The 24,427-nt window shown below is 32.3% G+C and overlaps 1 protein-coding gene across 6 annotated transcripts in view; it reads left to right on the forward strand.

Moving 5' to 3' along the window:
• Positions 1-24,427, forward strand: part of LOC109533830 (pituitary homeobox homolog Ptx1) — a 58,759-nt gene that overhangs the window by 9,014 nt on the left and 25,318 nt on the right. For 4 of the 6 annotated variants that reach the window (XM_048669772.1, XM_048669777.1, XM_048669779.1 and 1 more), the window contains 2 exons: positions 5,873-6,226; positions 22,971-23,105. In XM_048669772.1, coding sequence (XP_048525729.1) covers positions 5,953-6,226; positions 22,971-23,105 — 409 coding nt within the window. In that variant the 5' untranslated portion in view covers positions 5,873-5,952. Of the gene's footprint in view, positions 1-3,532; positions 3,648-5,872; positions 6,227-22,970; positions 23,106-24,427 lie in introns of those variants that run through there. The other 2 variants (XM_048669782.1, XM_048669783.1) reach the window with 2 other exon arrangements.

Below are 24,427 nucleotides of genomic sequence, written 5' to 3' on the forward strand. Positions count from 1 at the left end.
AAGTTAAACCGGGAATTTTTCTTTATCGTTATCTACCATATTTGAACTGTAATGACTTCAGCATTCACCGGCTCATTTGTGACAACTTTTCATGTTTTAAGTGCGCAAACGGCTAATTATTTCGATTGCATTAAAACATCGCTTTTGTTGATAAGTTCTAGATGGATTAAGCGGAATCACATTCTCTAAACCTTTTAGTTTTGCCTTATTTTTTAGTTTTTTTCGAATGACAAATTCTTCTACATTTTCTTCTACAAAAAGAATTAATTGAGACCAGCTTTCTGGACGTTTCGATAGAAAATCTGCTATCGTCTTCAAAAGTTTTCCCAAAAAATTTGATGCTAGTGAATTGACAAATAATAAACTTTTACAAAGATCATAGAATGCTCGCTCCGAAGGTTTTTCTGTTGGCATAAGGTCAGCTATTTATTTATCTACAATTTTTTGTTCTAATTATAATATTTTTAAATAATAATTATTTCAAATAATATTTTAGTGGAAACACTTGATGATATATGAATAACAGTTGTTTTGAGAAAAAAATTAATCTTTAGAGTAAGTAACTAAAATTTGAATCAATTTTAAGAGTTTTGTAGAAAAAAATACACAGATTCATACAAAAATCTTTACTGAATGGAAAAAACCGTACTTCAGACGGTTGAAAAGCGAAACGTCCTTTATTTATACAATAAAAATACTGTTAAATATTTTTCCCACTTGTCTATTGGTGCACTTTACCAAGCTTTCAATCTTTTCTCAGTATTTTTCAGTCTCTTTCGGCCGATTCCATAAATGCTCAGAAATAGTTTGATGCAAACTGGAAAGTCAATAGTCTTATTTTCAGTCACTGTTCTTTCTCTAAAATATTATGAAGCATCGTGTAATTGTTTTTTTATAGTAACATGGACATTAAAGTGATCATTTCTTGCCAAGTAAATATTTTGCACATTATAATCGAAACCGTTGAACTGTCTAAAATGTTCAATCGATTTTCTCTACAGTTTCATCGAGCGTAACAACCCTCACTAGTTTCCTAGCTCTATTATTGCATTGCTTATCTTCGTTTTTTCAATGACTCTAACAGTCCGAATCGTCGAATTTGATAATTTTTATAGCTATTTTATGACGAATATTCATTTTCATTTTCCGTCATTAGTTGTATCGCGTCTTTATCCGTTATTTAAAAAAAAACAACGAAATTAATTCGAATAAACTGCAAGAAAAATATCAAAAACAATGTAAAATTGAAAATAGAAAAATAGGTAGTAATTTATAAAGTTTTTTAGAAATAAACTGAATTTTATATAAGGAAGAGTAAGAGCGAATATTTCTGTTATTTGACAATTTACTTACTCTATACCAATGCCAGCATCTATTCGTTATCTAGTTATCTATTGGTAATTAATTTTGAAGGAAAAGACCCAGCTGACCGTTTTTGAATACACTATTGTTTGAACAACAACACTCCGAATTTGATCTGTATAAAATCTCCCAAAAAAAGAAAACTTGCAGATTCGACACTTATCGTTTTTGGGAACACGTTTTGGAAATTGTTTGTGAAAATTACATCCTTTACTTTTAGAGATTCGGCATTTTTCCAATTGACATTTTATTTATAAATCCAGTAAGTTTTTTATTTGGTATTATTTTATATACTTTAAAAATCCTTCAATAAACCCTTAAAAAAATACGCCAAAACCTATAAGCCTTACCAGATATTTTTGTAGACTTAATAGATTTTTCTTCAAATTCCTTGAAACATTTTACAGCAATTTCTTCTTGGTAAAACCGTTTCTTTATTTGTGACTATTTCGTCCAGTGGGTTTAAATCGGGATTTCTCGCAGGCCACACCATTTCACATTTCCGGCGAATTCGCTGCGAGGAAAAATATTTATTTGGGCATACTGGAAGAGCTAAATGTGGTTTTCCCAATAATCTTAAACCCATATGTCTAATGTTAAGGATAGCAACACATCTATTGAGAAATAAGAAACGGGCTGTAAAAAAGACAGTCGTTCATTTTTCAAACAATTTTTTTAATTTGGACATATTTAGAGAGAGAAGAACGGGAAAATTTTAGTGTGTGACATTTTTGATAGTGCGAATTGTGAAAAATTGCATGGAAAATTAAATAAGAGAGAAATTGACCAAGCCCTATTTAACTAAAAGCAACTAAAACCTCCGCTTTATTTTGAACGTTGAGTTTGAATGCACATCAAATATTAATAAATCGTGCATATTTCTGTTGACAAACTATACCAGAATACATTTTTAAAATTTTGCAAATGATTGCTGAATCAAAGATTCAGATCAGGGAACTGTTGGTGAAGAAGTTAAAATTATTGGTAACTGTAGAGCTTCATATAATTTTATTTTTGTCATTTAATGCAAGTGAGTTAAACAACCACAAAACTTTAGATTTAATAATTTGCTTATTAAAATTTACGTACTTGAATCGCATTAATTTGTGTTTGTTTGGTGATTTCACATAATATGAGTAACTCTAAAACTTCGTTAGTTAGTTGTTGTCGGCTGCATTCTGCTCCTCTTATTATTTCTCATCGTTTTTTTTAATATGACGGTATTAACTTTATAAAAAAAAATCGTTTACTGCCGCAAGTATTGAACTGTAAATCTACACACCTAAGCAATGCTTAAATCCCAATCCACAAATTAGCTGCATTATGCGGCATATAGCTGAGAATTGGACTCACTTTCAAAATAAGCTAATTAGCTGGTTCAACTAATTATAATAAATTTAAGGTATTAGCCCAAAAAAATCATTTGAATCCCATTATCTCTGAAGGCGAGTAGTCTAAACGCCAGCTAACTGTGTGAGTTAGCTTAGATTTAGAAGATTACTTCCAAGCAAATATCCATTTATTGTAGTAAAAAAATCGTACTTAATAGCCCGCCATCACGATTAGTGAAAGCTCTAAAAACGCTTTCTCCAGTATATATGTTCACTACGCTTGATTGCAGGTAACTATTTGTTATTAATCTTATCACTTAAAATTATATGTCATACGATAAGCTTACTGGGAACATTAAATTCAGACGGGTTTATGAAATAATTACTCTAAAATTTCATTTGTGGTTAACTTTGTTTCATCATTATATCTCCGAAATCCAGGGATTATATCGGCATTGAAATTTACACTTTTGAAAATAAGGTGGCTAGTTAATAATTACAAACTGATTAGATAGTTTTAATTTTAATGGATCATTTCTATTTGTAGGCGCGTGTCACTTTTCAACTCAATTATCATTAAAAACCATTGGTTTAGAGAAAACTTCTAGTCAAAATTCTTCATTTTGGTAAAGTCTGAAACTTTTTTGTCCATGTGGCAATACTTCAAGAAAAACAAATACTCGGCATAATCTGATCAATTTGTGGAACATACCTGTTTACAAGTATAATTACGTGTTACTTCCCATATCAGTCTTATATCCAACTGATAAATTGTTTATCTCAATTGTATTCGCTATAAACTGTTCGATAATCTTTAATCCACTGCTAATCCCTAATCTTGTACCTAAAGTAGAATTTGATGGAAGTGAAAATTTTATATTAACGAATTGTGTTTAAATTGTTTTTTTTTTGGTGAAATACTCTAATATCAAGATATTAACTCGTGTTTTATAGGTAAGACGTGAACTAAGATATTATGGAAACAAGTAGAGTGCTATCAATTTAAAGCAATTTTCTGGTTATCAACGTGCATTGGCACACTTTAACGTTGCTTAGTTGAGTTTTGTTAAGTTTTGCGTATTATCTTGAATTAGTATTGTCTATTCTGACCACGCAAATTGACTGAGAGTGACAAGTAGAATTTTCTTTATCTCATTTATTCATTTCATCATAATCGTTCTTATCATTTGATAAAACAGCAAAAAACATTTGTTATTTTATTAGGTTAACATTGGACCGTACAGTTTTCAGATTAGTGTTTAATGCTTGATTATTCGATTGTTGCACGCTTTATAAAGCAAAAATATTTTCAGTGTTAAGCCCACAGTCCATCAGCAGAAATTATTTTCAACTATCAGTTAATTTTTCTTGCTTAAATTCCTTGTCGCTTGTTTCTTCTAATTATTTTAATAACATTTATTGTAATAATCTCGCCGTTGCATTAACTGTTTACAACTGAGTCGTGGCTGTTTTAAATTTAAAAAATTGTGAATTTTCTCTTCGTTATTGATACCTGCAAGCCTTATCTTTTATCTTTGTCGATTCAGCGGTGAACACAACTGATAGTGAGAGAGATCACTACAGCAGAATGACCCTAGTTGGGACTAATCTAATCTAATAGACATCAGCACATATTAAACAAAATAAGCTCTGTTTCTTAAGACAAAGCTCAAAATAATAAAAACCATTATTTTCTGTGGAACTGTTGGAAGACCACTTGGATTGATCGATGAATTTATTTATTAAGCTGCATTTCGTCCACTCACATTAACCAAAAGGGAACAATGTAGTTGATACATTAACGATCAAGTCGAAATAATTCTTCTGTTTGCTAATTTATCAATATTCACATTGTTCTGACAAATAAGCACAGAATATTTTTTGAATCAGTTGGTCTAGACAATCGCATACATTTTGTATCTAATGGCCATGTAATTTTGGAAGTTTCTGAGTATATACGTGACTTTTCATGTGAGCACTTGAGAACTGGAATTAATTCATATTTAAAGGCCAGCTAAATGGGCGGTTCAATATAAAGGTTTATTTTAAATATTAGTAAGTGGCAATTCAGGCTAAATTGAAAGCAGTTTCAAAAGCTTTTTTGCAAATTAACTCCCAATTGTCTCGTCTGGAGTCCCAATTTCGAGCGGACGTTAAAAGTATTTGGTGTAAATATTTTTAAGTTCAGTACTAATCGACTCGCAGGCAAATATCCAAAGATAGTAAAATCTGAGCACAAAGTCTGGAAATAAAACTGGTATTTGAATTATTAATACAAATTTGTTTCCTGGGTTTCAGTCATTTATATACTTCGCTATTACAGTTTATTTCATTCTTCAGAGTACGTTTCGGTGTTTTTTCTTTCCACCATCATCAGTTCATTGTGTATATGTTGTTGCTACGCCAAATTTTGGTTTGATACTCAATGAGAATGAGAACGAGAATCAAACCAAAATTTGGACTGGACTTAACTGATGATGGTGGAAAGAAAAATACCGAAACGTACTCTGAAGAATGAAATAAACTGTAATAGCGAAGTATGTAAATGACGCAGAGTAAAAGTCTTGATAATAATTCGCAAATGCATAATACCGCCATAGATTCAGAGCAGAGTGCATGTGAAAAACATACCTATGTTTTATAAAACAAATAAAAATCGTTTCCAGCAAAGAACACATTAAAAAATTTAAAAATAGAGTAAAATGTGTAGGATTTATTAATGACAATTATACAAAATCAAGAACAGTGGTAATTTCTGAATTACCAAGAGATAGGTACTAATACGTGATATAGAGATGTTATTTTGCAACATATTTTCAAATTATATCGAGACACTGAGTTAGGACTCAATAGGACAAAGAAAAATGTGCCAATGCTAATAAAAAAATAAAAATTAAAAATTTTCTTGGAACTAGTGCTTGTGACAGTGGAAACTCATAATTCTTACTGAATACAGCTTTTAGCACGTACATTATAAATTAGAAAGCAAAATGTGGACTAAGAAAATCTCTTACGAATCATGCAAAAAATGTATATATAAGTAAATGGAGCTTTTGAAGCAGTTGTAAATATCCACTAGTTTGTGCTTGCTGCATAAGTTACAAAACCTCAGTTTTCTATCTATACTTTGAAGAGTTCGATTTCTTTAGAGGGAACTGAGCGATTTCTTTCTGTTTCAGGTTAGTGAATAATGTTATTCGGAGGTCAGTAAACAGCCTTCACGACGACTCTTCTAGACAGCATCGGTTGCTTCAGACTCATGGATAGGATAGAGCAGCTGTCCGATCCGGCTCTTTGCTTGCAAGAACTGGTCACCGGAGTTACCACTTCGTCGGCCAATTCCGATATTCATGGCGTTCATCATTTGCACGATTCGGTTAGTTCGGCGGTATCGGTAAATTCGGCCATTTCTGGCATTATGAGTGCGGGTTCCCTCGGACATCATGTTACATCGCACGATTCTAATCATCATCATGGAGTGGTACCGCATACTCCTTCCTTACACCATGAGCCACTGGAGAAACTGAAACGTGGTGAGTACGTTCTAAGTTGATAGGTTTAATCGCTTGTGGTCAGCTCATTTGAATTTTAAACACTATTTCTTGAAGAGCAAGTTTTTGATATTAACAAGCACGTTTGCTGTATTAAAGAGTAAAGAAGGATGACGCATTCAATGACCAAGTTTTATTTTAGGGTATTTTAATACAGAAACAAACTTCTAAAAATAATTTAAACTCGTTTATAATTAGACAATTTCAATATTTTTATATTTGAATGATAACTTAAAATCATATTCTCAGATAGGTATGCGTATTTAAAAAATTACGCTCATAGAAGATTTTTATTTCCTAATTGCATGCGCTTAGAATATAAGTGTACGAAAGTCGATCAAAGCTATGTGAGCTTTGAACGACGAATAGTAAGAATGCTTTAGGAATAGTGGCAACTCGTTCATACAAAAAATATATTAGATTCTTGTCAGCATCGATTGTTTACTGTATCTCTTGAAATAGTTATAGCATTTGCTTCTATTACAGCAGAAGTGATTAAAACACAATATGAAAAACAACATTGAAATTTAATAAAAAGCCCCAAATGTACAAATCTAACATCAGATTGCAGATCAGATCAGCAGATCGATTAATTTACAATTTCAATCGAGGATAATGTATTTTACGCTTTTTATTTCGCCTTGGACTACAGCACGAATTTATTTTAAAAGCTGGGCGAAAATGATAATTCCTTAGAGCAACGAATAACCAGAAACCAGAAAGGAACTAAACTTAAGTTCGAATTAGTCCTTAGGAAGAATCTCCATATTTTCAAACTTTTTTCTAGGAAAAGATTCACCTGTTTAAAAAACTGAAATTAAATATTTTTTGACCCTGAAAGCTTAATACTCTGCAGCCCCTAGACGAAATCCTCAAAAACAAATGTTTTTGAGCGAACCACAGGATTTTAAAAGATTGGGAATTCACTTTTCATCATCCTAAAATATGTTTTAATTTTTTGAATCGAATGAAGTTTTTGCGTCCTCCAGGAAGTCTTCATTGTGAGAGCTTTATTAGTAGTACCTACTTCACTTTTTTTGTTACGAAACTTTAACATTATGAGAAAATCTTCCTATGCGAACAGTTATATTTTCCTAATCTAGGTACTGTTTGGTATAATATCTTTAATTGAGCGAATCAAAAATTATTTTTCTTCCTTTGGCTAAAGATACTCGTTTCCGACTGAATCCCTTACATGTTTCTTCCTTTTAAAGGTATAATCAGCTGATCTATCTTACTCTAAATAACGACTAACTCCTAAGCATTGGTTTTTTGTAAGAAATAATCTGTGGATGTTTCTCAGTCAGTGTGGGCGACATATTAAAGAAGACTAAGAGACTTGTGAAAGTCCACGATGCTCTATTTTATATTCCTTCTATGCAGAACTTTATGTAAATCGCACATACAAAAATCAACGTTCTAGAAGATTAAGAACTGAAGTTTAGAGAGTAACAGTAAAATTTTCCAGTCAAACTTCTGCTAAACGTTTCGCTTGCACTTGTGGCAAACATTATGAAATGCTTTACAACTTTTCCTATCGTTACTGCCCTTTGTATATACGTTTTTTACCTTCAAGAGGTAGAGGAAGGGGCCACCTTTTATCGAAGCAAAACTCTAATCATTAACAAACTAAGTTGAAGGCAAAGTGGCAAGTTTAATTAGTACGGTGATTTGTCACGTTCATGACAATAATTTGTCGAAATGTAAAACTGTTGAATTCTTAGCCCGAAATTTGACTGAATGTTATAAACAAAGCCATAAAACGTTCAGATAATTTTAAGTATGATCGATAGACGAAAATCAAATATCGCATCAGCAATTAAACTGTGTCGTACAGGGAAAAGTAAAAAGTGTGGGTTCGAGAAATTGCATTAATAATCAATCAAAATGATTAAAATGATAAAGGAACGTTTTTTAAAAAAATGGTTAATTATGGACTTATACATTAGGTATATAATTTACCCAGGTTCTCAGAATCAAGTAGAATTAAATATTGTAGACTAATTGGCTGGGAAAAAAATAATTGGCTGAAGTTTTAGATGCGTTTCCAACTAAAATAGGCTGAAATGTTCAGTACAGGTGTAGAGAGTCACGAGAGTTGTGTGTCATTAATCAAATGACTTTGATAATTTTGTTAATGATGTCAAAGTTTAATCAATCCAATAAATCATCAACGCATTCAATTCCACACGTTCCGCTGTTTGTAATATTAGCAATTACACTTTGCTTTTCGTAAATTATAGCAATTATATATGCCTGTTTAAGACATTAGTAAACACTGCTGGAAGCTCCCAACTTCCTTTCGGTTTTTCAAATATTTGTTCCTTGATATTCCCTCTTTGTTATATTTTTCTCCCAGTTTGTTTCAATAAGGAAACTAATTTCTTCTTGGCATTACGCAACCACAAACAGCAAGTGGCTTAAATAATGCTTTATTCGGACTTCTAGTGTCGTTTCGCTTGAAACTGAGCTTTGGCTTTTAGAATAGTTTATTCGGATTTCAAATCTCTTACTACTAACCAAAACGTTGTGAAAAAACACCCAGAAAAATTATTTCCCACGGAAACTTAAAATTCCTAAAAACTCTTCAATTTCAAGTAATGACTGCAGAAGCCAAACTTTTTTCTTTCAGTTTTATTGGGCATTCATCGCAATTTAAGCCGCTACATAGTTAAGAATCAATGTGATTAATTCATAACACCACTACAAATCATTGTTCAAGTTGAGCTACATTAAAAGCGATGACTAAATAATTGAGTGCTAATTACATTTATTTATGGGAAGCTATGTCAGAGCGGGAACAATAAATCCGCCATTATAAGTACTTTTAAATTGATAATACATTTTTACAACCTGACGTTGGGCAATATTCTCTATCTAACCGAAAAATGTATGGATCCTAATTCACAATAAATTTTTATCAATTATGGGATTAGGTTTTATCGGATCGTAAACCATTTATTGCACACTTTTCCCTGTCTAAGGTGAGAAGCTCCTTTATGGTCTTGATTTTATGGGTGTTACTGACGATATTTAACCTAATTTAATTAGGGTACTTTTGCGTTATTAGTGTCCCTCGAAGCGCTGGCATTTTTCTACACCTCCCTTTAATACTGCTCAATTTAACTTTTTTTTTGAATGAACAAAAACCGAACATTATTTAGTGCATATAATGTTTCTGATGCTCCATACAGTTTAATTTGGCCCAAAAGTATGCGACATTATACATGCTGATATCAGGCATAAGCGAAAATGGTTGGCGAAGAACACGCGACAAGAAAATTAGCTAATGCATTAATTTCCCTTAGATTGAGCTTAGAACTGTAATACTTCGGATTACATGGATCATTAAATTTATGCCTCGGAATTATGGTATAAAACTTGATAGCGCATCAAAGATTAGGTGGGATCAGTTCCTGTTACAAGAAAGTACACAGACATTTTTTATATTTCTACCGAAAGTTTTTCTTGTTTGAATTGGCATTTTCATGGATAATATCGGATTACCAAGGTCTCCGAGCGATCTTGTTCTGTGATTTCATCGTTTTGACAGCGTTTTAAGTTGTAAATAAATAGCATTTAAGAAATGGATAAAAGTCGCTCGTTTGTACGCTGGTTCAATTGGGATTGATAGTTGGGTGTAGAGCATAAATTCGCACAATGTACTTTCGAACTAGATAATGCAACAGCGATTGCAATTGAACTTGTTTTCTTACTTTGAAGCTCAATTCCTTCATTAGTTGATTGTTTAGTTTATTATTTTGCGTTATTATTTAATAATAAACAAAATACCGAACGAAACGAAAAAGTCCAGTAAGAAATAGTGTCTGACTGTTGGAGAAATACCACCACCATCCTACGCTGGCAATATCGCCTTGACTGCAGAAAGCGAGAGTTAATTCTATTTGCAATGCCCAAGGCAACCAGAAAATTGAATATGAAGATTTAATCAGAATAGAAAACAAAACGTATCGTGAGGTCAAGGGAACTCATAATATCTATGTAGACTTTCCATTTATCCAAAACTAAATCCATCGAACAGTGGAATTGGAAAATTGTACCATCGAATCATCTGGAAACGAAGGAGTAAGCACAGAAGGGTTTGTCCAAGCCTTCGATAGTTAAAGAACTGAGATTTGGGATAATGAATTTGTTAACACAAAAAGCAAAGTAACAATATATAAGAATTAAAAAGCAAACTGACCCTACCAACAACAGAAATGAGCACACTGGAAAATTCAGAAAATTTTGAGATGTTGCACAAAGGGAACAACAGATTGGAAACAGGAGATTAATTGAACAGACACCAAAAAAGTGATTGATTGGAACAAAAACAGAAAAGAAAATCCACAAAACCGTTGGGAGTCCGCAAACAATATGGTAGATCAGACACTAACTAGTGTAGGAATAAAAGTTAAACTTTTTCTAAATATTCAGTCATCACTAGGAAACACCCTGTATAAAAATTCCGATTAATATTAGACAGCAATCTTACGTAAGCAACGGTTTGAAAATTCATCGAAGCTGAAAATTGCAATCAATATCAATTGTTAGAGTGTAGGGAGGCGAAAAAACGGCTCTGTGAATTCTGGCAAGTGCGTTCGCTCTAGTTTGAGGCTCTATCTTCTCCGTTATGACAGTTATTCGCACGAACCCCTGTTTTCGTAGATTACAAAATTATTTCGATTGGCTGGCTTTGTAAAAAGACATCTATATGGAGACAACATCCAGATAGAAGTTACGGCACATGTTGGACAGTTCATCAAGCAACTGAACGTACTGAAATTTATAACACTAAAAATAAATATAACTGAGGCAAGAGTAGTGGTTATAACTCTAGGCTATTTAAAATAGATCAGAGTCACTGCTGTGGAAGCCCCCAAGTTCAGCCAACATCATTAATCTTGACTTTGCGAAAGCAAACAAAATAAACTAATAGCGGTCAACCCCTTTTCCCATTTGGGTTCTGCACCGATTGCAACCTGGAAGAATGACGTTCACATCTGTCGATGTGCACTGCCTTAATCCCTCTATTCGAAAATTTGTCTTCGGTGTGGACCCTCCGCTAGGCCATCATCAATTGATCGAATCACTGTAATTTATGTGCGAAGGGGTAAACATGTTCATTCTAATAGTCTGTTAGAATGGAAATGTGGAAGCGCACTTACTTTACCAGCATACATGGGGCCATGGTACATTTTTTTTTTAATTTTCTTAACGTGTTTATGAAACGAGCACAAGTGCTCGTTACACCATTTTCAGTAGAGGTAGAGTTTTAAGCATGAAACTGGAAAACTTACGACGAAAGAGTGAAATACATTTAGTACTATACAAAAAGCGTTGTAGTATTGAATCAAAATTAGCAAATGCATGCATGGAGGATTTTGTGTTTCTAGAGGGTAAAATTGTGGATTTCTCACAAAAAGAGCAAAACACATTTTTTCTCTTCATTTTTCGCGCATACGTTACGAGCAAAGCTATTTTTTTCTAGAAAACGGTCAGCTGTAAAGCAATAAACTAGAAGAACCCTTTACGTGTAGAATTAATTGCAACTTTAAATTTGCTATCAAAATGCAAGTTTTTTGAAAGACACATAAGTTAGAGGAAAAAAAATCCAAACGATTCTTTAAAATGTTCGCGACTGGCAAGTCCAGTGAATATGAGAAGGATGGGAAAAATTAGCTTTTGAAAGTGGTAATTTGTGTACAAAAGCTAGTTTCTGTAGTTGAAATAATTCAAAGCATTTAGAAAAAAAATAAAATTAATTATTTTTTTAGCACCGTGTATCTCGAAAATGAAAGTAGGTACGGAGTGAAAAATGGAAAAGTGTTTATAAAAAAATGCACTTTTTCTTTCCGAGAATTATTTAAAAATACTCTGTATACCTACACTTTTTCGAGTGGAATCAAAAATTATTTCTTATGAACTACTTCTGTTTTAAACCTATCAGTATAACAACAATTTACAAAATACATAAGATCTTGCGTAATTTCAAACATTCACCTTCTGGACCAATAAAATTGCATAAAGTCTGTAGATGCATTCGATTATTTCTGATTGGTTGAATTTTTATCTTTAAACAAGAGATTAGTAACAGAAAAAAAAGAAATTATTTCAGAAAAATATGTAAATACAATAAACTAAAGTGCAGAACGGGTTTTAATTTTTAAACAGTTGATAGTTTTTTGCATATTTCGCCAGCATTAGCTTTGTTTTTGTACTCTTTTTCTGCTTCTTTAAAGTTAGAAATTCAAATTCTGATCAGAAACAACCAAACGCATTTAATGTAGAAACATTTAGCAATTCCAATATGAAAAGTATGGTCACATTATATCCGCATGAATTTTTTTGTACTTCTGTTACTTTTGGATGACATATTTAAAAAATATACTGTACCAAGCTTCGAATTAACTTGAGTTACATTCAGAAAAGTTGAGTTATTTTTCTTAGCTATGCATTTAACTTAAACTATACAAAGAGAAAGGTGATTTTTGATGAAGAAATGGGAAGATGTCGCTACCATTTTTGGCGTTTTATCGCCGACGATACCCTTATTTTAGACGAAAACAATTGCATATTGTGAAACTTGTTAGGTGCACAATCCATTGAGCTGAAAAAACACACATGAAAAAATATTTTTATGTTTTCTCTTGCATAGATTATTTTCCTTTTTACAAATGATTTAATTGGGATTTAAAGGATTTAATTACACAAATTTGTTGTTTACAAATTTTTCAAATACATTTTTATTTAGAGGTTTCTTATACTTGTACTGGCTGTCTCGCTTTCAATGAGTTACTGCAATTTTGTATTTTCATTTGACTATATGTATATTTTCGAATTATTTTTTTCCAATGGCCCATCTTGCAGTTTATATTTTCGGCGTTTTTTTGAGGTTAAGTCTTATAACTTATGTGCTCTGTTTTGACTGTTCACCTTGATCTATTTTATCGTTGATAGTTAATTATATATGTATTTGCTTCATTATTTCTATTATTTCATTATAAATTATATAGAAGAAACTATTATTACTTCCACTATTTCATAACAAAAACATTGTTTCAGAATTTTCAGTCATGTTGTTCAGAATTTCCCGAGTAAGAAAAATGTCTTTTTGCCTTTCTTAACCGATTTTCGTTGTCATTTCATAAACATTTTCTCGTAATTTTTATGTACTATATCATGTTTTCTTCAGTTTTTATGCCAAATTGTGTTTAGATTTTACTTGCTGTTATTCTACTTTTTTGAAGTTTTTGAACCGATTTTATTGATTTTCAGTTTACCTTTTCTTTGAGCGATTTTTCGAATAATTCTGTAGAATTCATTATTTTTGTTCAGTTTTATAAACCTCCAGCAATAATAATTGCCTTATTTAAACGTTTGGAATTAAACCTTTTCAATTTTTTTAGAATTTGAAAATAAGATGAGAAATAAACATATTTTTCCAAATGTCTAAAGAAACGAGAAATGTCTAGACATGTAACAGCTATGAAAACCTTCTGCATGAATCTTTCGAGTCTGCTGATATAAAATAATATTTGTTGGCTTAAGCCAAATCTTTCTTGCTGCAATAATTATAATTTTTTAGATTCAACATAAACAGTACAATTTTAAGGTAATTTCCAACACAATAGCTCAATTGTTTTAAATGTTTAATATGCTTGGAGGCTTAACGACACTATAAAGATAAAGTAAGAGCAAATTGTACACGTCAATTTATATATACTGATTACAGAAAAACAATAATTCTCGTTTAATTTTCATTATATTTTTAATTAAGTATAAACATGAACTAATTCACTTTCTAGTTGGATTAGAAGAAAATTAATACCGAAAATACTCAATGTTCTGGAAAACGTGATACCTTAAATAACTTGTTCGGCGTTAGCTAATGATCTATACAACTAAGTAAACTCCCAATAATAACAAAATTCGATTTAAAAAGCAATTATTTGAAAATCACAAACTTTGAGTTTGCCGAGCAATCTAACTTTCCTAAAGTTTCTTCCGTATCTTTCCTTAAGAGACAATTTCGTGATTTTTTCGGTAGCATAGTGGTAACTTTGAAGTGCAATTTTCTTTTTTTCGAGGCTAATTTGAATGTTTTGGCAAATTTTCAATAAAAGCATTTAATAAATAATTCTTCACCTACACCCTTTTCCACAAGACGAGTAGTAAATAGGGCGCTTTATACCCACTACCGTTCCCCCGCATATTTGACAGCGCCACAATAACTGCTAATTTTTAAAGCTGCTGATATCAACAGCATTTCCATTAACTGATGATGGTAATCATTGCAATTCATGCGTAAGCAAAACGGCATAAAACATTCAATGCTCGAGTGATGACTCTTTTATGCGTTCCCCAATGACAATCGATCATGTACCCAAAGAAGAGAAAATGTACAGACCCGGAGTTAAAATTTTTATTTTTTTGATCATTTACTGAAATTTTTTTGGAAAATCCCACGAACGCGTTTTATCATGAACCATTTTTCCGTTAAGAACAATTTGTTCCTAGATTCTCTCACGGTTCACACAGCATGTCGAGATAGAGCTGAACTTCTTTCGCTAATAAATTTGCGTTGCCCACAATTTCAGTTCATAAGCATTCGTAAACCTTGGAAAATAAACAGTAAGACTTTTATCCCTGTTGTTATTCCAGTGCTTAAGGTATTAAACCATATGTTTAGATAGGATAAAAAAGCTAAATCCTCACGTTCTAAAGATTTGCTTTCGTACCGACTTAACATATTCACGTTTAACTTCTTTCCCTCGATATTTTTTTCGAAAATTATGTGAATCCAAAGCTTTTAAAACAACTTCAAACGGGATTTGCTCAAATTACTCCCACATGACACGTCCCATAAACCTATGATAATCCCGCCTTCCTTTTAAAATTTCGGAAGTCATTTATCAGGGGGTTATTATTGTAGACCGCCAGGTGTCTTATCTATAAAATATGCCAACTAAACTCCCAGTTTGGGAGTCTCATGTATTTAGCTGGAAGATTACAAGCTAGTGCATTTACAATGGAACAAATCCAAAGAATAGTCCTTCCAGTTAGAATCTCAGGGATTACTTAAGAGGGGTTGTGTTTTGTTTTATGAGTACTTCCACTTGATGGTTAGGACTAACAGAAGAGTTAGAGGCTTAGTGAAGTTACAACGGAGCTATCAAACATAAGCACACTTTCGGTTCTACATAAAAACGTTATATTTTTAATATACCGCTACCCATTTTTTTGTTATTAATTAAATTAATTCAATTTTAATTTTATTAGGTTCACTTTCTTCCAATTGCTCTCAGATCAACTGAATTGTTAAGGAGGTATGGACAATGTAAAAAACAGTAAATATGCCTAGTACGAAAATAAAGCTAAAAGTAAATAGCAACTTTTCCAAGCGATGGACTGGAAAATCATTTTCCAGGCATACAGAAAATGTATGCCAAGGCTTAAAGCAGCAACAACGCTACACATAAAAACTGATGATGGTGGGAAAATACACCGAAACGTATTTTAATTGATAAATAGAGACAATAAATGACTGAAACATAGGAATGAATTTTGATTTGGAATTGAAACACAGTCAGGAAAGTATATACAATTATAGATATTTAAAAATACATTTTTCGAAACCAACTTTCCAAAATGTTTACATATGAAGTCACGTACAGTTAACATGTAGTGTTACTACAGATAGTTAAAAATATTGTCATTTATTTTAAGCCACTAGGTTAATACGTTTAAAGACCCACAGGTTCATGGGAGAGCTGAAAGAAGGAAATAGAAACGAACTTATGTATTTTCAAGACAAAGTATTTGCGCTGTTACAATGAGTGCTTACATGTTACATAGTTTGACAAATATTCAGAATTTAAAATTAGGCATGTGTGTTTGGAATAGAACGTAAACGTGTTTAACCATTTGGCAAATAGAAATCCAATTAATTTATTGAAAATATTGTTCACATTTGTAACATGCGTCACCCAAATCAATTTTAAATGGGTACATTTTTATTGTAAGGAGTTGATCCACTCGAAATCATGGATCACTTAATTCAAATCTTTTTATTTTATTCTTTTATATTGACTTGTTAATCTGCAAACAATCGACATTACACTGAGCAAACGCGTGAGACTGAATATTTCCATTACGCAAAACCATCGAAAAACAATAGAAGAAATGTCATATGGCCAAGTCGACAAAAAAATATGCAGGTTAACGCATATCATTAAGTAAATTAAGTAATTACATATTTGAATATCCCAATCAACACGAAATCTATCGTTGTTCAAATATATAAGACTATTTATCCAGAACGCACGAGCTTGCATTGTACTGCCATATACTTATTTAAGTTCGTAGCTGTTGTGCAAACAGCGTCGTTAAGAGAATAGTCGTTTTCCCTAAAATATCTCGTATTTGCTCTTTTTTATTAAACATTGTAAAGAAATACTGTAACCAACTCGTTGAGAGACACGATAAACTTTACAACGTGTTTAAAACTACGAATTATTTACCTAGCCTAATATTAAACAGATAATAATTGTCGTATTTTCTCAAGATAAAATTACAATTTTTATATAACCTTATATGATACCACATCGAAAACACATGATGTAGCAGAATAAACTACTCCATGCCAATAAATGCTAAAACTTCACTGAATAGAGGCTATAAACCTTCGTCATGCAATTAAGTAAAATGCATTAAATCGAATTTCACTGATTAATCATTCAAATATTACCATCGACATGTCTTGAGGATTTTCTGTGGATTCTCCTAATTTATTGCTTGCACTGAAGCAGGTACTTCAAGATAAATCATTACCGCCGCAGAACTGATCTCTTAATGCCAAACTGTATCGATAATCGATCATAAGTAGCGCGATTGTAGATAAGCTTAACATTTTCTTATATTCTGGTCTACTTGCAGGTAAAAAAGTTAAAGTTTTATTGGGGTTATTCAAGGTTTGCTAGAGCGTATTGGAGGGATCCGGAAAATATTAAAAGATATTCGAAGCAGAACTAAAATATTGCACATAACAAAGGAAACAAAATTTTTAAACACGGTCTCTTTAAACTCTCAAACAATAAGACTTATGAGTTAATTGCAAATGATTGTAATTTAAAAAAAATTGATGTGATTCTTAAAAAACTAAATTCAATGAAAAAAGCCAATGGCTCAAGCTTGATTTTTTTTATTTGCAATATTTTAATGGCTTAATTCACATTTACTTATTTAGCTTGTACAGGATGTCGTTATTCCAGGGTTCCACTTTTCGTCTTGGGCATTTTACTCTTTGTTGGGGCTTTCGAATTCGAATTATTGACTTTCGGCTTATCATCACTTTAGCATACGTAACCTTTTTTTACAATATGAATAATCCATTGGAAAGCTCATTAAATGTTCACAGCTTTTTGTTTCTCTTTTTTTTTTGTTTTAAAGCTATTCTTTTGGGGAACCTGGTTTAATTTCGATAAATCGTCGTTAGCACTGAATGAAGATTTTTTTTAATTTGCTCTGTTTTCCTTGGCTGATGGTCGATTTTTTCATTTCTTCTAATCTACAGTTTCTTTAATGTGTTTTTTACTGATCCTTTTATGGTTCCCACGTACATACCTATAAGCTTCTACAAGAGGTATTTTTGCTTCTGCAAGAGGCTTAATTGTAGGCTTGTCGATTAAGTTATAAAATATTTGCCCTATAATATGCTTTTAATTCTAAACCGTCGATTAACTGCAATTTTGATCTCCATGTGGGAATGTTCGTCCTGAAGAAGTCATTCAAGATCTTTCAATTAACTTTCTTGAAAAGTGGTTTGTAGGTTTTTCCTGTTCTGTCTGTGAGACTGTAGATAATGCCTTACTTTTGATTTCGGCAAGTATGAGCCTCTTTACGGTCTGCCTTATCCAATAATAATCAAATAATCATAAAATAACAATCAATCCACTCTTCTGGTTACCAAAACATCCAAGAAAGCCAGTTGATCGTGATTGTATAAGTACTTGATTATTGTCTATTGAGATGGTCTAGGAACTTTAAGTTATTAATCTAAGTTGTTACGTTCATGTTTTCATATAACAAAGGTGTCATCGACATACCGAAACCAGATTCTCAATGCTGACTGTTTCAACGTTAATGGCACCTTTGTAAACAGGAATGCAATAATATCCAAACTATCAATAAATAAACTGAAAGGTTGCGGAAGGGTATTTTTAAGATAGATATTTACACTAATCGTAGAAAATCTACCCAAATGACTATGTGCATTTTACTACCCACTACCCAGAATAAGTGTAGAGTAAAACATCCAAGCAGGGACGGATTAAACGATTTTAAACGATAATTAAATTTACGATGCCCGGGACTGAAATGATTAGGGGACCCACCTAAGGACAGCAAAATGTGATTTTTTTATTATTATTCATTGTTCACGGGGCCCTCTCAAGGTTGGGGCGCGGGGTTACAGCTCCTGCTAGGCCCTCGGTTAATACGCCCCTGAATCCAAGCTGGTTGGTGTACATAGTGTGTCATATTTTCTTAGAAACATTACTGTTTTACCTGATTATAATTTTTGCAAAAAAGGTCTTGTTAACTTAGAGGAATGGTGTAAGCGGACACGTCAGCCAGCAAATATTGTTGTCGTCAGCGAAAATACGTTCATTTCCCTCCCACATGAGTGAATCGAAAAATATTATTATCTGTAAAGATAAGCGATTTAAAACAGCAATATATTTCAATTTAGCAGACAGAGAAAAATGCCGCTGACAATTCCTATCATGATTGATTGGGTTTGGTGCATTTGATCTTACCGATAGCTATAGGATCGATTATTTGTACATTTATTAAGTATTTGAAAAACAAATATTGCACAAAACGTGGGTACTTAGAGGCATTTTCTAATTGGGGAAAAAGTGATTTGGTTCGAAGAGGTTCTAAGATTCATTATCTTTGTTAACAAGATATGTATAAGCACGTATTTATTGAATAAATATTCATTGTTCCTGCATTTACGATTGGTAGGAATTAACTGTTTTGCATTCGCCGTAAGTCAAATAATGTTACTGTCTGTTTGGGCTTATTATATAATAAGGAAAATATCATCGGTCAAAGTGGTAAACGCTCAAAATCCGCTAAAAAAGAGCCGAAAATGAAGGTTCCAGCTCATTTCTTCGATGAGATTTTTGCATTTTTTGCTTCCTGGATATGCAGATGTATGTAGAATTTGAACCATTTACCGAGAAATTATTTTTATCATATGAAACATTAGGTTAAAAATCAAATTTTATTCTGCATGATTTTCGAGCACAGTCGATGTTCTCCGACCTAAGAAGTTTCTCAATATACACATAAAAGTTTTTGGGTCTGTAATCAGAAAGCTATTGGCGGATAAATATTATAAACGTTCAAAAACCGCTAAAAATAAGTCGAACATGTCAATTACTTCGGATCTGAAGCTTCCATCGTGTTATTCAATGAGCTTGTTGCATTCCTTGTTTCCAGTTGATGAGGAATTTGGAAGTAGCGAGATGGAATGAGCTTTCTTTCAAATAATTGCTATTCTCATCCCATTATTGTTAGATAAACTGAACGGCGCTTTGGGTCCTTTGAGTCCTTACAAATTTGGAAAAATGAACTGGAAATATAAATTATCCAGCAAACTGTGTCCGCTGCTACTGCGAGAATGGAAGTTATTGCTTTATAGTTAAATGCAATCAGGTTTTTGCTGCAGATAATTTTGTGGAGCTCTAATAAGAAAATGATATTTTTTGGTTCAAAAAAGCTGAGCTGTTTCATAATAATGCCTTAATACAAACAAATTAACATTTATACTCTTCCTTAACCGAATACGACTTGAAATTTGAACAATTAGACTAAGTACCTTCATTTTAATATAAAAATTGCTCACTTCCATCTCATACTTGTTGAAGCCAATAAAAAGTGAAATCTCTATAATATTTCGTGTGAGTAAACAAAACTAAATGAAAAAGTCGAATGCAGAGTTGTAAAACGAAACCGACTAGTTAATTGCCGCTTAAATGGGTGTTAACTTGTAATATTTTTCGAAATGAACACATGTTTAGAAAATGAATCGACTACCTTATGTCTGCTGACATTTTTACGAGTCTGATTTATGGCGGGCACACTGAAACTGTCCGAGACCACACTTTTCGACATGTTTCTCATTTTCTGCATCGTTACTGCTGATTTAAGCGACTGTGTCATCTTAACGAATAGCTTTCACTTTACCTTTGGACTTTTATTTGCATTTTCAAATAAACGTTTTTCATTTCATAACGTGTTTCTATCACAAAGGCATTTAAATACTTTGAACAATTATGTTGACTACTTTTTGCAACGACAAAAGTTTAAGTAGAAAGTGTCTAAGTAGCCAGTCAACAAGAATCGCTTAATCATAAAATTGAAAGAATGAGAATGATAAGATAAGAAGTTTGCATTTGACTGTCTTAAAAGGAGCAAGGACTTTCTGAGAAATTATGACCAAATTCCCATGAAAAAGAACTAAATCGTAAAGTCAGGCTAAGAAAGAATGCACAGGGTTATTGATTGAACTCCACTCCATTTTTACAAATAATTTAAAATTTAGAGAAAAATATGGAATACAAAATTTGTAGATATGACGGTCTAGTATATTTTAAGATAATCACAAATGTTACAGGGTGTCTCAAATTCAAGTGCCAAACCAAATTTACCTTTTTTTAAATGGAATGCGGTACTTTTTGTTGCATATTTACGCGACTCGCAAAATGCTAGGCCTATTCGATATACATGATCTATATTGATTTGCAACTGTTCTTGAATTAATAACCAATATTGATTGAACTTTGACCACACCGTTTTAACATCAAATTTGAAATTTTGAGAAAAATGAAGAAGTTGTAGATATTAACATCTAGTTTATTTTCAGATAATACCAATTGCTACAGGGTGACTCAAATTCAAGTGACGGACCAAGCTCTATTTTTTTAAATAGAATGAACGAATATTTTAATGGTTATTAACTCAAAAACAGTTGAAGATCAACGTAGAACATTTATATCGAATGCGCCTAAAATTTTACGAAAAGCTCGAATAAGCAATAAAAAGTAAGGCGTTCCATAAAAAAAAATTGAGACACCCTGTATCAATTCGTCACCAATCTCAAAATAAACTAGACGTTAATAACTACAACTTTCGCATTTACCATTTTTCTCAAATTTTCAAACTTTTAAAATACTTTTCATTTAAAATATTTTTTTGCTTCCGAACAGTAATGATCAATTAAAAGTTCGAAAATAGCTCTAATTTCGTTTGTTTAATTCCATAGAACATCTAAACAAGATACAAAGTACAAAGAAATCAATCAAATTAATTTACAATTAATTCGCTCAACGACATAAATACAATCAAACTTATTAAGCGGATATTTCGAAGTAACTTCTAAGTTTGAGTAAAAAACTTGAAATCCCCCAAAGCTTTCACCTTCAAACAGTTTTAGCAAAATCCTCAGCAGACTTTCGTTGGTTAATTTCCATTTACTTTAGCGGACTCATCAAGCTCATTTACCTTCTAGAGAATATTCTAATAAAGGCTAATTTATTGATGAGATCTTTTGTTCTTTGGAGCTCTGATGCAGTGAATTGCAACCGAATAAAAAGCGTTTTCAATTCACACTCGATACGATAAATAGTAACAGCTTAATTGTAAAGTAAACTCAATGTTAATGCTTTTGTAAATAAAGCTTAAAGTTACACTAACATAATCAGGCGCTGAGCCTCAAATCCTTTATATCCCTCTGATTTAAATGATGACTAACTAAAGCGGTAAGCGGGAACGTTTGAAATCAATAATGAATCTGGAATCAATAATATAATTTGATCGGTTTAATTATAGATGGACGCTTGGCATGTGTTGTCAATTTATTTCAAATGATTTAACATTTATTACAATTGTGCCATTTAATGTGGCGAGAAGTTAGTTAGAAAGCAACGAAAATCGTCCATTTGAGTGAACAGGAGAGCGTTCAATTTCCATCTTGAATGCAAATATTTTCAATTTTATTTTAAAATTCAAATTTATTTTCGACTAGTTACTGGTGCTCTAAAATGAAGCAACATGACCTTGAGTGCTTCGTGGGTCAAAATATGTTTTTCTTGTATTATGATACTATTAACCTCTTTGGTGTATTTATTAATTTATTCAGCACCTTTGGGATTTATTTTTGTTTTCTTGGCAATATAGGAAAATAAGGATGAGCAAATTCTGTCAATGTTGCAGCAAATTCTACTACAGTTTCGTGAGAGTTTTCTTGCAAATTTTAGTCTTGGGCGGTTTTATGTACAAACTTTGTTCTGACAAAATGCTTTGAACCCTAAAACTAAAAAAATATAGGAACTGTGGATAAAACTAATTAATAAAGCTTGTTTTAAAGTATGTAGTTTCTTATTGAAATAGATTGTCGACTTTAGATTTCCATAAATTGTTTTTCACCAAATACTTTTTTTGTCAAATTTTGTGACTGAGACTGGAAGATTTTAAATCAGATGTCCATTATTATTTCCAAGTGATTTGCAACATTTGTATTGCGTTCGAATGAAAATGGGGTTTTAAAAGTCCTAATTTAATAGAAAAAAGACAAATTGCGTTTTGAACTTGATGCTAAGTATTAGACTAACGAAACCCTGTGAAGACCTAGAGCAACTTTGAACTTTGTCCACAGTATGGGCAGAAACGGGCGATTTTCGAGATGCACATTCAAGTGGATCAATGACTCCGTCCAGTTCTACCCCATCTATGGACCATCCTCAATTACCTTTTCCTGCTGCTGCCAGGAGTCGAACCAGAGATAGAAAAGGTAATGAAAATAATGTTATTAAGAAAAAATCAGTGGCGACAGATCTTGTCCAATTAGTCAATGAGAAATGTGTTCAAATTTAAAAAAAAATTAAACATTCCACTACTGTCTTGAACTACAATATTTGCAGTCTTGCGTGTCATAAAATCGGAACTTCAAGCATTGTGAATTCCTACAATATGTTGTGAGAGTGAGAGAAAGTGTTCTATGTTCCGTCGGAGAGTGAGAGGATGAAGTGAATATGAGACTTTAAAACGCAGCTATTGAAATTTCCTTGTGTGTTGCAAACGAACTTTAATTTTCAAAAGTGTCAATAAACTTATTTGTAAAAAGTGTACCTGCATAATCTTAATTTTTTTTTTAAGAGAGCAACATTTAAACTGGAAGTTATCCTTTATCTAAATGACCAGTAAGTTAAATATGTATGTGTTGTGAAAGAAGAAAGTTTTAAATTTTTGTAATTTCCAATTTGGTTTGTGGGTATTTGGGAATTTTATTTTGCAATTAGTTCTTTTGGACTAATACGTTATTAAAGAAGTTGGGGAAATTGCGTTTATAGTGGAATTTGTAATAAACCTGAAATATTTTGATCACAAAGGAAAACAATGTTCTCTGTAAGTTTTGTTTTATTTTTGGAAACTTTTGTTTGATCGATTTTGACTACTCTAGTTTTTAATACCTTCAGTAAACCCTGAATTTCTTTCTTCTTTTCTTTTCTAATAACTAGGTGAAATTTGTGCATAGAAACCGGATTTTATTAGCCAAATACACCGTAATATTATCAAAGTTTGTAGATCAATTAAGAACTACACATGATCCTATTCAATGTAAATATTTCGCCGCTCTTATCATAAAAAATTCATGGCCGTTATCAGCTTATCTGCACGCATTAGCCGAAGCTATCGCAACAATTATATCCATATTCCAATTTTAACGGACCAATCAAATGTTTGCGATTTGTGGCTCTGGATCAAATTGAAACAATATGACTGGTCCACTGTAGAACAGGTGAAGATGTCGGCAAAAACCAATAGATTTACTGTCAGAGGAAATGATTGATTTGGGCGGTCCTCAGTCAAAAGGTTGCTTATCATTACGAGTGTGTGATATCGACTTTGGCTGGCAAAGGCAAAATCGGAATATCAATTATGGCAAGCAACATTTGTATGCCTACAACCTACATACTCTTTTGCATAGGCTTCACACTGTTCGACCATCCAGTCGCTGTATGCTTTAAGGCAAACTTAAAAAATAAAGTAGCAATTACTACTTCCAAAGATTCCTGATGTTATTAAGTTAATCCAGGCAGCAAAGAGGAGCGC

The sequence above is a fragment of the Dendroctonus ponderosae genome, unplaced genomic scaffold, assembly GCF_020466585.1.
Source record: "Dendroctonus ponderosae isolate FM_Combo_2020 unplaced genomic scaffold, Dpon_F_20191213v2 Dpon_F_20191213_1, whole genome shotgun sequence".
Lineage (NCBI taxonomy): Eukaryota > Metazoa > Arthropoda > Insecta > Coleoptera > Curculionidae > Dendroctonus > Dendroctonus ponderosae.